The following is a 15,313-nucleotide window of genomic DNA, read 5'->3' on the forward strand; positions in this document are numbered from 1 at the left end:
GTAACCCCTCAAATACAAATTAAAAAAAAAAAGATAAAAAAAAAAAAAAAAAAAAAAAAAAATACAGTAATCCCAAACAACCCTAACAAAAAATGATACTGAACTTTTAAGAGGTAAAGCCTATTATTACTACAGACGATCATCATCTAAACATAAAGCTCCGTCTTGTCCAACCTCACCGCCGGCACCGCAAAGAGCTGCTCCGTCTTCCTTAAAACCGTCCCAAACCTCTCCTGAAGATCTAGCGACTTCCCCTCCGGCAACTGCCAGTCGAACGAATGCAATAGAGATGCCAAAATGTAAACAACCATCTTCTCTCCCATTGCAACTCCTACACACATTCTTCTCCCCGCCCCAAATGGCATGTAGCAAAACTCATTCCCTCCAAAAGAAAAACTACTCTTTTCCTTGGCAGCTTCCAACCACCTCTCCGGCTTGAACTCCCCTGCATCCTTCCCCCAAAAACAGGGATCCCTATGAATGGCCCACGCGTTGACGAAGACGGTGGTGCAAGTGGGAATGGAGAAGCCGCCAACGGCACAGTTAGAGCTCGGGCTGTGGGGTATGAACAAAGGAACTGGTGGGTAGAGTCGGAGCGCTTCTTTGGTGACGGCGCACAAGTAGCGGAGTTGAGAGATGTCTGACTCTTCAACGACGCGATGCTTTCCAACGACGGCGTCAAGCTCTTGCTGAGCTATTCGCATCTTCATTGGGTGGTTTAGCAGCTCCGCCATTGACCATTCTATAGCTGTAGTAATGTTGTCTGTTGCTCCCCCGACGAGATTCTGCGATGTTAATAAATTCATGTTAGTTTTTTGGAAGGATAATCGACCCATTTTATTCAGTAAATTGATCCAACTTTGCTTGGATTTTAGCAAAAATGGCAGCTTTTGGTATAAATTCGTTTTAGAATCATCAAATAAGATCTGTGATTTAAGAAAAACAAGAATTTGGATCCTGAACTAAATTTGACTATATAAGTTTTAAAATTTTAAATTTATTGTAATATTAGTACAATTTATAAATAATCAATCAGCTCTTATTTTATATACTCTTATTCAGGATTATACATATTGAAAATAATATAAGCTTCTCAGGGTGGAATTTACTTTTTTGTTTAGCTTTTATTTATCTCATGTAGTCAATTAGATTGCTATTCTTTTGAAAATGGTTAGATTAATTTAATGCTATAGCATTGAGTTTTAATTCATATTCAGAAATTTATTCACTATTTTTGCCGGTTAACATTCATCTTTTGTGAAAGTTCAACTGTATTTTTTATCTTTGTTTTCAACAGGCTGTTGTCAGAGTATCATTTAAGAATTAGTAAAGACACAGTGATAAAGTATTATGTAGAGAGATTTGTAGATAAAAATGATTTTGATTTTTAGAAGATACACTACATCAAAATTGTTAATTAGCATCTGATTTATTTTTGACGCAAAATTAGTGACTGATTAGCGTCCATTAGTGCTGCACCGCAGTCCCAAAATTAGAAGAAATGACGTTAACGAGACGCTAAACTCACTTAATAGTATTAAGTGAGTCGGCCATATTCTACGCTATTCCGACGCTAAAGCCCTAAAATATGGTTCATGCGAACCGCAGCTCTACTTCGCGTGCTCTTTTTTCTTCAGCTTCGTTCCTTCGTCGTCTCCTCAACTTCTTCGGAAAATCTAACTCCGTTTCACTGCTATAACCCCGTCCAAGGCGAGAATTCTTCTTCCACGTCTTCAAGCTTTTGTTTAGTGTAAGTTTTCATTCTTTTTTTCCTTGCATAAGTGTCAAATCGAAAAAAACATAGGTTTTTCTATTTTTTTTTGTTTCCATTGTTAGGTATGCAATGCATATGTTGTAGTGTAAAAAATTTTGATCTGAAATACGAAAATACATAAGAAAATTGTGGTATGCATGTAAATATGAAAATTAGGTGTGAGATATGTGAATGCATAAGAAATTAGTGCAATATATGTATATGAAAATTTAGGTGTGAGATATGCTATGTACGTAAATATGAAAATTTAGGTGTGAGATTTGTAAATCCATAAGAAATTTGTGTTGTGTGTAAATATGAAATTTAGGTGTGAGATATATATATGCATAAGAAATTAGTGCTATGTATGTAAATATGAATTTTAGGTGTGAGGTATGTAAACATAGAAGAAATTTTGTGCTATATATGTAAATATTAAAAGTTAGGAGTGAGATAAATAAAAACATTAGAAATTTGTGCTATATGTAAACACATTAGAAATTTGTGCTATGTATATAAATATGAAAATTTGGGTCTAAGCTATGTAAATAAGAAAATTCTGTTATGTATGTAAATATGAAATTTTTGGTGTGAAATATATATGGAAATACATAAGAAATTTGTGCTATGTATGTAAATATGAAAATTTTAGTGTGAGATATATAAATCCAAAAGAAATTTGTGATATGTAAATTTAGGGTAGAGTTAGACTAGTGTTGATTTTCTCTGAATTTGTGAACTATGAGTTTCATGTATGATATACAGGTGGCCTAAGGTTTTAAGTAGGATGAGTAATGTGTAGGTGCAATAAACTTTAGAGTTATCTTTATGGTGCAGATGAATGTTCGAAGCGTTAGATCATGAATGCATAACAGGTGAGTTTATTGTTGGTGTTGAACAGTTCACACAAGTGACATCACAGCTCCCCGTTCACCTCTTAGAAGAAGGTTTTGATGCCGCTGTGTGGAGCATAAGAATCAAGCGTAGCTGCCACCTGATGAAGCGAAGTTGGACCTATATTGTAGGGGATTTAAACTCGATTATTGGTATTAGGCTTCACACAGTGAATTTGAAGCAGCAGTTCCAACAAAATTTTGAGGTTTGTGCAGACATAGTCTCGGGAATATGTTCATGATGGGGCGTAAGAAGGGGCAGAGGCCCTCTTGGGTTGGGGAGGAATTTTGGTCTTAGTTAAACCGAGCATAGTCCTCTCCGAAGTACCAGAGGAAGAGACATATAAATCAGCAAAATCGGACGACGGAGGGAGCCAGAGGGCCTGCACTCCACATTGGAGGTTTGATCCACCACAAGGAGCACTATCAGAGGGGGGTAAGATTATGTCAAAATTCAAAAGCTTACAATTTATGTAATTAGATGACTCATATATTTAGTTGGTCAAGTTTACAGGCCAACAAGCTTGGCAGAGATCCATCCACAACAATGTCGCACGTCCTTACATATCGGCACACGGGCACACAACAGTGGGTATCCGACCACTCTCGTCGTGTCAATGTAAGTGTTAAAAATTAATTCTATCATTATGTCAATTAATGTTTAAAATGCCAACTACTATTTGAATTTTTTTATGCAAGAGGCATACGAGTAGGTCCGGGAGACACAAGTTCAGATGGCTAGACATACCTCACCATCCATTAGTAGTGGTAGCTATTCTACCACTGTGCAGTCCGACTATAAGTTGTGGGCGTAGACAATGGGGAAGAAAACGGGGATAGTGTAGGGCCTCAGAGAAAATGGGATGACTTTCGAGGCCGAGTGTTCCCGAGCAGTTGTGAGTGGCCCTAGCTCATTACAAGTTCAGCATGAGGAGCTTGTCAAACGTGTGATGATCTCAAGCGTGTGAAGATGATGAATGAAGAGCTTCGATAAGTGTGTGAGGCCAACATCTCGTTACAGTTATCGTAGTACGTCTGACGAAGAGTTTTGATCGCCCGCAAGTGGCACATGCGTCCGGTCGAGCAGGAGGAGCAGGATGATGATGAGGAAGAAGATCAAGATTTTTTGTTCTGTATTTGATGTTCCCCTGACATAAGGGTTGACTTTATGTTTTTTTCATTTGTGTAATGTATGAACTTTCAGTTTCTTGTGTTGTGAATTCTAATCACTTTAATCCGTTTATATTAAAATCTGATTTGGTATCATTATGTGTATGTTGGAGATTTCTTTTATGAATTGTGATGATAGATAAATATTATATTATGATGATTGTGTTTGTTATGTGCATGTACGTGGAAGTTTAATCGTTTTGTTTTGGTTTTTTTTTTTTCTTATAGATAAGTGTCAGAAATTTCTGACACCAACACCTGCAATCAGCCAAAGATACCAGCAGCCGCTAAAACGATTTAATAGCGTTGAACAAAAATTTCCGACCCTAATCAGATAGGAGCAGGACGAATGTCAAATTATGAAGATTATCGTTCATGTTAAACGCTCTTACTTGCATATTTGACGACATTTTTTAGTGACGACTAATTTTGACGCTAATCTGATGCATATTAAAGTTCAACGCTAATGTTTACACAAAAGAAATTAACGCAGCCTATTTTAACATTAGAAAAAAAAAAAAGCTTTTTGGATGCAAATCTAAATTTGCGTCGGAAAACAAACCGATTAGTGTCGGAAATGTCTGACACTAATTAGGATTTTTTTTTATAGTGATAAAAATAGAAGTAATACTGTTAGTATAATCTGAATCTAAATTGCCTGCAAGACTATACAATCAAAAACAGATTAACATTGAGGAAAAAGGTGTTTTAATTTGATCATCTTATGTTTAGAAGATAAAGTGTTTAGAAGATGATTGGTGTAAATTGTTTTAGAATTATGGAGGAAATTTGAGAAATTGTAGATGCTTTTCAATTGAATATACTTGAAGGATAAACTCATCGATTATACAATGGAAGGCAACAAACTCATTAATGACAACTTGGTTTAGTTCGTTAAGTTAGTCATGGACTTTAAAAACTTGGATGTTAAGATTAAAGATAAGGATTAGGCTATTGTATTGATTAACTCATTGTTCAAATTTATTAAGCATTTTTAAAGAAACTTCGATGAGAAGAAAATCACTATCGTCAATAAATTCTAGAATGCTATCTTCAATGATCTTATATATGAAGGTCTCTAAAAAGAGTAATCATGGTGAAGATTTGCATATCCATGCATGATCTTCAAAAGAGAAAAAAATTCCAAGAAGCATAAGTTTAAGATTAGAGATTGATCAATATTAGAGAAAAAAATAAGAAAATATGATGCGTGTTGGAAGGTCTGTTGCGGTAGAGTAATGAATTGTCTTTTTAGTATTGAACAAACACCCAACACACACTTACGTAATTAAAGAGAAGCATGCAGTAGGAGATACGTCAGTTTTTAGGTAAAACATCTTAGAAAAAGCCTAAGGGTCTTGCCATGTTAAATAATTCACTATGAGTTGTGAGTACACAAATATGCTCTTATTCTGAATTATGAAAGATGGAGTTATAAAGATGATCATTATAAAATTACAACAATATTTCATCAATAATAGTTATAGTTTGACTGCAATGAATATGGATCTTAGTGATAACTGGTTGCAAATGTTTTAGGCAATTGGTATGAAAACAGTAGTTCATTGTGAATGTTGTAGATAGTGGTTGTAGTTTCAGCTTATTTTATTGAACGCAGATAAAAGTCATGATAGCAGTTAGTCATGTGGGTTGAAGATGGTTGTTTCAAAAGCATCAATTGGCCATAGAAGTCATAATGGGAAGCTACAGAACCTGTGAGCTACGTAGACCATATTTGGTTGCATAGGGGTAAGCGGCGATAACGTTGGTAGATCGCAGAGGTCAGCGTTTGGAACTATATGAGTTGTGGGTCATGTTGGTCGTAGTTGGTCATAAAAATCATAACTAACAGTTACGATAATGACTACAGTTTGCAGAGGCACGAGTCAGTAGATGCATGAGTTGTAAGTAATGTATGCGGTAATGGTGAGCTGTGATGATATTTATAGACCACAGGGGTCGGATTTGGGAACTGCATGTACTGAAATAACATCTATAGGCTGCAAGGGCTGAAGTCAAGGGTTGCATAAGTTGACAGCCACGTAGATTGTATTGGTCGCTTGGACCATAGTGGTGAGTTGTGATGATGTTCATAGGCTATAGAGACTGAAGCCCGAAGTTGTACGAGTTGTGTTCCAAGTATGCCTTAGTCGATCATGTATGCGAGGTGCATTATTTTTTTGCAATGTACACTGGGATATCATAGTGCATGTTGTGATTCTACAAGAAGATTCATTACAAAGTGCAAGTGGTGGTTGATGGTGTTCTACGATGGCTGACTAGCAGAGTTGGAAAAATTTGCTGGATTTTTAGTATAGAAATGACACTGTGCTTCAACTCATTCTCTCGATCCTTCATTAGGCTCAACTCTTTGTCTCTCTCAAGAGGGGGATATAGCTCTATTTATATATTTTAGGAAATGTCTCTCTACAAATAAGAAATGAATCTGAATAACTTTATCAGACGGCTCAGGGAAATTTCCCTGATTGGATGGCATTTGGTAAACCATTGAATGTCATAATGAAATCAAAATTAAACAATCTTGGGCTCCTCCAATTTGTCTCGCCAAGATGTTCAATTTGACTAAAAGCTTAGTAGATTTGGAATCTATTTGACCTTACAATTATGCACCAAGAACTTCCAAAGGTAGTTTAAAAGCTTGATCTATGCTTAATTTGCTCGATTAGATCAATTTTGGCATCATTGGGTCTATCTCTTCGAGCCAGTCTGTTTGACTATAAGTTTGCTAAAATTAGAATTCTTGAGGATTTTTAATTGAAGTTAGAATGTTTCTAGGTCAAAAAATTACCTTCTATTCGAGCCAGTCAGTTTAAATATAAGTTTGCTAAAATTAGAATTCTTGAGAATTTTTAATTGAAGTTAGAATGTTTCTAGCTCAAAAAATTATCTTTAAATTCATGCACTCCATTGAAATTTTGTGTTTGATGATGAAAATTTGTTGAAGGCATATGTCTTGCGCCCTAGTGGGGCTCCCCTATGTCGCGCCCGGCACACCTATGTGTGTTATTTTTTTTCACGTGGTTTGCAATCAATGATGCAAAATCATGCAGATCACACGCAAGAGCATCTGATTGTGTGAAATCGGGTGGTTCTGAAGGGTTGCTACAGCTACACTCAAATTCTGTCAATTTTTTTGCATTTTCATGGTTTGCTACTTTTGGGGCCATTTTGAGCCTATTTGGAGGAGGAAAGAGGTGGAGTCCCTCTCTGAAGTCCGCTGACATGCTAGGAGGTAATCAACGTGGCTTCAAGAATAAAAAGAAGTGGAGCACCCTTGTTTACTTGTGCAATCAACGGGGCACCCATAAGAAAAAATGGTGGAGCCGCTGGATCTTTTGTGTGTGTGTGTGTGTAAGCAAAAAAGGAAAAACTAAAAAAATGTTTATAATATAAGTGTTTTCGTACATAGGTACACTACGTGCAGTGCGGGATTGATACGCAACAACGTGTGACACCCCACGCCGCATAGGCTGCTGCAAAAATAATTCAATATTTTGAAGGCTAGGAGATTATTTGGTCTTGTGGGCACCAAATAATGCTTTCTCATTTGTGTCGAAACTCAGTGTGCTTTAATTGATCTGAAGTGCCCTCACCTCGGGATTCGAACCCCCGACCCGAGGGACTTACGCCAGAGGCCGCACCAATGAGCCAAGACGTAGAGCACAACTATATATATATATATATATATATATATATATATATGAATTTAAGGTATTTTCATGTGAATATATATATATAAATTTATGGTATTTTCAAGTGACGAAACTGGTCTCAACCAAAAATAGAGGATAACTAAAACGTCATCAACAATTTATTATTTAACATAAGTCTTGTGGGATGACACAATTCTCAAAACATGACATGAATCTTTTGACAACTTTTTAGTAAGAAATCCTAAAACTTTTATTAAAAATTATCTAGAACTCAGATTGCAGTAAACATATAGTCAAACAAACCACTCCGTCCAATGATACTAAAATTAGTACAATCTAAGTCAAATCAAGCTTAGTTCAAGTCGTTAAATCAATTTTGAAAGTTTTCAGTACGTGTCAGTGAGAAAAATCCAACGAGCCCAAGATTGCACAATTATAACATTATTAGGACACTTAAATGTTCATCGAATATCGTCTAATCGAGAGAATCTCTTCGAGTTGTCCAATAAAGTGGTATAACTTCTCCTTATTTGCACCAAGAATTCTTTTAAACTCTATAAATAGTCCTAGCACCTTCTCAAGGAGAAAATAATACGTCTGAATTCTACACGTAGTTCTGGTCATGGAGTAGGTTTTTCTTTAGCATAAACATTTTGTACTTGAGTAAAAAAAAAACATATGAATAAACAATTTGATGTGAAAGCCATTGAGTACAACATGGTTGTACCGAAGAAAAACCTTAAGTACAATCATATTGTACTCCATGACCGGGATGGGCTTCAAGCTTCTCCGCATTTTAGACAATGACACATGCCAAATTTTAATTGCAGTCAGTATGTCAGACCTCTAGACGTAATATTTTCCCCTTCTTACCAAAGGACCTAGATTGTGAGCAAGAAGTAGACTAAAGCTTCGAGGAGTTGAAGTACAACATCGCTTTTACACCAAAAATCTGGTGAATATCTCTCGCTTATGTAGTCTCCAACCACCGTAAAACGTCACCTGTCGGCCACCGTCTACCATTGTTGGTCACCCTCTACTCATTGTTGCAAAGTTCCATACAAAGTTAAGACTTGTGTTGAGGTGTAAGAAGTAACAATCGACACCACTAAGTCATGAAACATCTTACAAAGTACTGTATCATCCCAAATGTTGTGTCAATCGTGAGGACGATGTACCAAAGCTCCAACAACAACTCCCCATCACGACCACACCATACTATTGGGCAACGAACTCTTTTGTGCACAATCGTTATAACTTGAGAAATTGTGTAATCCTTTTCTGTTCGTAATACAAGCGTTTATATGTGTAATCACTAATTCATAGTTGAACATTTTAACTCGGCTAGGCCACAAGTTTTTTCCCTTTCCAAGTTTTTCATGTAAAAATTTATGATGTTCAACTTATCACTCTCATGATCTCAATATGTGTTAGATTTTTGTACAAAGCTAAGAACCGCCATGAATTCTGAAATTTAATCTAAAAACTTGAGAATTTAATGGTTAAGGATGCAGAAGACACTATTTAGTTAAAATCATAGACCAAGTCATAATAAAAAAAAATCAAAAAATCTTAAGAAGTACCTAACGGGAATTGCTTCTTGTGGATAAATTAGTTATGATTCCAGTTTGATAAGTACTTAATGATTGTTTTGGCAGACACTATGTAGCACTAAAATGATTTTGATAGGTTCAATTAATTATTGGATGAAAGTTATTGTAGTGAATAAATTTATGGAAACATAATATATATAAGGAAATCGGTATTTGACAGAGGCCCAAATATCGATTTCCCATGCACTAGGCCCCATGATGAGAGTCCGAGTCATGTGCCTAAATATTCGAGAACCTAGTGTCACCGGGGATCGAACCTGTGATCTGAGGGGACTTACAGTGAAACCCGCCAACCAAAAATATTATTGTGGCTCCATAAGTTTGAATTGAATGGAGTGAATGTGACTTCATAAGTTTGTTTTAATTTCAAATTGAAAATTCTATACATAAATAATTCATCATAGATCATTGACATATCTCAATTATAATAAGACTTTTACGAATAATATATTACTATCCCAAATTACATTAATAACGGGATTGTTAATGAAATATCTCTATAATTATGAAAGTTTTCATCAATAATAGATTGTTCTTATAATTCCCTCAAGAGTTATGGACAAAAAAATAACTAAGTATATCTATAACATCTTAAAAGTTCTTGTATGCATCGCTTTCCTCATCAAAATAATGGAGAAGTAAAACTAACATCAATAAAATGTATTTTTTTAGGACATCCTAAATATGTTAAAGGGCATAACTAGCTATAAGGCGCTAAATTTAAAAAGAATATATTTTGTATATTTCTAATGCTAATAATGCAAGCGAAGATATTAGTTCACTTTAAGACAAAAAATAGCACATTTTTATAAAACAATAAAATTATGTGTTTTGAGTTCACGCCTCTTCTTAATTTATTTAGAATACTGAGAAACTACAATAGCTTATAATACTACCACCTAAATTAAAATTACATGAAAGGGCATCAATGAAATTTAAATGGAAGTCACAAGGAGACAGTTTTGAAGGAATTTTGAAGAGGTATTTTCCTAATTATTTATATAATTTAGAGCCAAATCACCTTTATATAAAATAATTGAATAGCAGATAAAGGTGGCGGAGCTTTCAAGTTTGTTCAAACTGGGGAGGGAGAAACAAAAGATCGAACAATTGATGCCTTTGCCAAAAAGTGAATTTTTTCTAAAGTATAATATGTTATATGTTTAATTAAACATATCTTCGATATTATTGTTTTTAGTGTTGGTCATCACTTGGACAGATAGATTTTGTTATTTTTATATCTTTCACGTTGTGATATGTACTTGCCGCTGGTGTCCATACTCCAAAATATATTATACGAGTTCAAAGATAAAAACTCGTTATTTTATTTACTTGATAATGTCATGAATGTTATTTTTGTCTTTAGCTTGTTTGGGTGAGAATTTAGTGTTTTAATCATGAGATCCTTGATTCAAGATTATAAGATTATGTAAATACTAGATGTGTATTTGCGATTAAATTATTGAAAATGTTAGAATTTATTTGTATTCTCTTCATATTATTTATTTAGAAATATTTTTTGAAGATGGAAATAAAAATACAACTTTGGAACAAGCAGTTCGGGCAGTTTGTTTTCGCGATTAAAATATTTAAAATGTGAGAATTTATTTGTATTCTGTTCATATTATTTATTTTAGAAAAAAAATTTGAAGATGGAAATAAAAATTACAATTTAGGATTAAGCAGTTAGGGCAGTCAAAATTATTTATTCGTGAACAACTCGTTTTTTATTCTTTTGCTAAATAAATGAGCCAATCACAAATATTTTTTTTGCGCTCTATATATAAACGTGCCGAAAATGAACAAAAATTTGTTTGTTCGTGCTAGACATGTTTTGACTCAAAATAATTAAATTATATATATATATATATATATAATCAGTTAAAAGTATTAGGAATTAAGAATTATTAAGTTATATTTAAATCTTGTTCCTATTCTTAATATCCCACACCTGTGTGACTAAGTCTACCAAAATGATTCCTTCTCGAAGATTTCGTGTTTGGCTCGCTGAGTAAAGAGACCAAACACAACTAATAATATTTTTAATGAGACGGACACAAGCGGAGGAGGAGGGCGTTTAAACTTGGCTAGTTTAGTAGTTTACACCCACTACAGGCAGCGCCATAATTCAAAGCTCAAGCAGATGAAAAATGCAGGCAAATTAACGATAATAGAGCATCGAATTAAAAGCAGTTTACGACTCACCATTAATAATTTATAGAGGTCATCCATGGTGAACGGCGGGTTTGAATTCCCTGTCTCCACGAGGTCCAGCAATGCTTCCAAAACGTCCCCCCTTTTCTCCCCGCTCGCCAACTTTCGCTTCTTCTTCTCCACGATGCCGTCCAGATACTCATCAATCCACACCTTCAGCTCCTTCATCCGCCTCCCTATGCCCTGCGGATCAAGCGGCGCAACCACCGGAAAAAAATCGGCGACGTTGGGCGCCATCAGGAGGCCTATGGCCTCCTCGATCGCCCTCCGGAACTCCTTCTCATCCGGCCCACCGCCCACGGGTTCCCCCAACAGCAGGCTCGTCATCATATTAAGCGCGGTCAGAAACGCGGTCTCCCGCACATCGATCGACGCACCCATCTTCGACTGGCCCCACACAGCCTCCACCGTGCGCCGCATTTCCAGGCGGCGAAGTGGCGCCACGGCTTCCATGCTGGCGCCGCCGAGCATTTTGTTCACCGTTATTTTGCGCAGCATGCTCCAGAGAGGGCCGTATGGAGCCCACAATATGTCGAGGTTGGTGTTTCCATATGATTTGCGGATTGCGGCGGGGATGACGTGGTTCGCAAAAGCGGCGTCTTGAACTTTAAGGATCTCGCGGGCGGCGGAGGGGGAGGAGATGACGACGCAGAGTTTGAAGCCGAGGCGGAGGCTGAAGATTGGGCCGTAGGATCGGGCGAGGCCGGTGAAATAGTGGTGGAGGTTTGGGTTGAGGAAGGGGAGGCTGCCGAGAATCGGGAGGCCGCGCGGGCCTGGCGGGATTGGGAGGCGATGCTTTTCATTTACATGTTTGCGTTTTAGGCGGATGAGAAAAGGGAACAAAACGGTGATGGCGAGCGTCAGGAGTGTTGCGATTCCGGTGACGGTTGAGACGTCCGGATGAGTGATCAACGCCATCTCTATCTTTCTCTTTGAGCAAACTGGCGCTCTCCGAGTTCTTCCCCTGGTTAATAGTTGTGGGTGGAAGTGGATTGATTTTCTTACCATGCTAAAAAACAGATCGCTTAGCAGCAGGATCATTAACTATCGGACGGCTATGACATTTTCAATGATAAAGAAGAAAAAAACCTAAACTTAATAAAAATATGTAACATTTATAGATAAGATTGGTAAAAGATAATGAAATTTTTAGAAGAAAAATTAAAGAAGAGAAAAATCATGGGATCATGTCTGGTCATAATTGCTTATTACATAATTAAAATTACGTAATTTCATTATTTTTTTCAATTGAAAGTAAATAAAAGACCACAATATTTATTTATCTCTTTATCATTATAAAAGAGTTGTATAACACAAACAAATTAAGTGACCATGATCAAATAATATTAACATGAAAAAATGAGAGGGACGTTGACGATCGGTGTAATAGTGTTGATGAATTGGATGTGAGAAGGGAATGAATTGGATGTGAGAAGGGAACTAGAGGCAGGTTGAGGTTACCACTCAACATAAGAAGATAATGGGTGGGAGAGATGATTAACGCCTGAACAATGGTGTGGCTCACACTAATCTACGTCATTGTTCTTATACCCGATTTATGGGACGTAATATTACCTCGAGGTGAGAGGGGGGTATTGTCAAAGCACACTTAGGCTTGGGTCACCACTAAACAAAGAGGACAATGAGTGGAAGAGGTGGGAAAAATATTATGCTTGGATGATTAACATATGAACGATGTTGTAGCTCACACCACACCGCCCAACGGAATATAATACATTTATGAACAAAAAGGTCCCTCCAAAGCAAGAAAGAAGAATCTTACGGATAATACATTTAAGAACAAAAAGGGAACCCTCCCAAACAAGAGAAAATATTATGATTTCGTACCTAATTATTTTTGCCAAAAACAAAGGCCCTAAAATAAGGTGTGAGTTGGTAAATTTGTGCTACTTTTTATAAGACAAATTGGAAATTAAATAAGAACCGTGAGGTAAAAAGTAGCACTGATATCATTCATACCACCCAATTCCTATGAATTTGCGTAACTAACACCTAATATATATATATATATATATATATATATATATATATTATTTTTATATTTATATCACCCAAATCTTTCATTTTACATCAACATTCTCACAGTTTTAATTTTTAAAATGTGAAATATATTTTTTCATGCCCAAATAAAGTAGCATAGACGTAAAAAATTAAAAATTTATGTGCTAGATATGCAACTGCATAGAAATTAAGTGGTATGCATGTAAATATTCTATTTTTGGGGATTTACAGACATACGGTTGATTATATGTCTGTCTTCACTTCTGTGTACAGGCTTTGTCTCTGCCTTGTCCACCATTTGATGTTGATCACTGTAATAGAATACATAACACCAATGTATGTATATACATGTCGTGACATCTAAGAGAAAAGATAAATTGGAAATTAAATAAGACAATTTTAATGATATCAGTGCTACTTTTTACCTCACGGTTCTAATTTATTTAAACTATTTGTTATATTATTTCATTTTGGCACTTCTCAGCCTTCAGCCACTCATTATTTGGTCAAAATTGAAAACTCGAACCGAACCAAATAAGTTCGGTTGATTTATATAGATTTTAAAATTACATTTCGGTTTTTAGTTTTAAAACTTCGATATTCTGTTTGTTATGGTATGACTCATATATCATATCGGGACAGACGCTAGATCGAAGCGGAGCGGAATAATCTGTCCAAATCGGGAAGTTACGTTATATGGGTTGGGGCTATACGGTACAGGAGTAATTTGGGAATTACATATTATAATGTAGGGCTTACTCTAGGATTATAAATAGATCTGTTTGTAATCCTAGGTCTTTGAGAGAGTTGAATTTTGTATTTTGTATTCTTTTCTGAATATTGAAAAGGAGGTCGCCGTTCTGCTCCCGAGGACGTAGGCATATTTGTCGAACCTCGTTAAATCTCTGTGTTCTTCTGGATTTGTGTCGATTCCTATTTTTCTTCGCCCTAATTTTCTCAACAAGTGGTATCAGAGCCAAGGTTTGAGGGCAAGGAAGAAAACTGCGGCGGCGCAGGAAGCAAGAAAACGATTTGGGGATTTTGAAAGGAGAAGGATCTCCCTGGCTTCGGTTCGGAATCAAGGAGGCCGGAGTTCGCGGACGCAGATTTCTGCGGGTCAAGATCTGCGTAAGGTGCTCTTCGCGACGGGACCAGGAAGAACACGCGGGTTTTCGGCGAAGTGTGGTTCATCCGCGCGACAATGAAGCTTTGCGCAGGAGGCATCGCAGGGCAGCGCAGAGGAAGCTCCGATTTGGCGCTAGAAAGGAAGGTTCGCACGAGAAGAAGGCAGAAAAGGAAAGGAGCGGGCGGCCTTTGCGGGCAGGATGCATCGTGCAGAAGGTCCGCTGCCTGGAAAGGAAGGTTCGCGCCGAAGGAGGCCACAGGATCGCAGAAAGTAAGAATATTCCATCTTTGGCTCCGATGAAGGCTGCTTCCAAAGGAATTTCTTCCGCCTGCTTGATTGGAAAGGGAATTGAAGGCTGCTGCATTGGAAAGGGAAGTAAAAGCATTTAATTAAGGGAAGCCTAATTAAACAAATTTAATTAAATAAAATTTCTTAATTAATTAAGGGAAAATATTTTCTTTTTCAAAAAAAAAAATTTCTTTTTTCTTCTTTCCTCTTAAAAAGAAAAAGGTCTAAGCAAGGATTTTTGCAGAGGAATTTTTTGCAGAAAAGTTTTTGTTGCAGAATCAAAATTATTCGCAAGGCGGATGGGCTCGCGGGAACAAACAGGTGCGAAGCAGTTCGGATAAAGGGCTACCGCAGTTCGACGAGTTACTCTTCGGGGAGTTCGCGGTAGAGGCTGTGTCGCAATTTTGAGGCGCGACAATTCATGAACCTTCTGGAGTTCGCGAACAGGAGTTCGTGTGCAGTTACCGCGAACAGGAGCGTTTGCAAACAGAGGAGTTTGGTGGTGTTCGACCAGCGGAGTTTGCAAATTCGTCGCAGGTGGAATTTGCGACAGGTGGAGT

The 15,313-nt window shown here is 36.8% G+C and overlaps 1 protein-coding gene across 1 annotated transcript; it reads right to left on the reverse strand.

Annotated features, from left to right (window-relative positions):
• Positions 1-86: 86 nt before the first annotated feature.
• Positions 87-12,284, reverse strand: LOC110036693 (cytochrome P450 76M5-like). Its single transcript, XM_020741198.1, has 2 exons — positions 11,309-12,284; positions 87-785 (listed from the first exon to the last, which is right to left on the reverse strand). The coding sequence occupies exons 1-2, from the start codon at positions 12,233-12,235 to the stop codon at positions 147-149; spliced, it is 1,566 nt and encodes a 521-aa protein (XP_020596857.1). The 5' UTR covers positions 12,236-12,284; the 3' UTR covers positions 87-146.
• Positions 12,285-15,313: the final 3,029 nt, after the last annotated feature.

Source organism: Phalaenopsis equestris, unplaced genomic scaffold (assembly GCF_001263595.1).
Source record: "Phalaenopsis equestris unplaced genomic scaffold, ASM126359v1 Scaffold000002, whole genome shotgun sequence".
Lineage (NCBI taxonomy): Eukaryota > Viridiplantae > Streptophyta > Magnoliopsida > Asparagales > Orchidaceae > Phalaenopsis > Phalaenopsis equestris.

Bases quoted from the DNA above. Each gene is read 5' to 3' on its own strand.
- LOC110036693 (XM_020741198.1), bottom strand. From the start codon at position 12,235: ATGGCGTTGATCACTCATCCGGACGTCTCAACCGTCACCGGAATCGCA. The intron at 786-11,308 runs GTGAGTCGTAAA...TTAACATCGCAG, and splicing joins ACCTCTATAAATTATTAATG to AATCTCGTCGGGGGAGCAAC.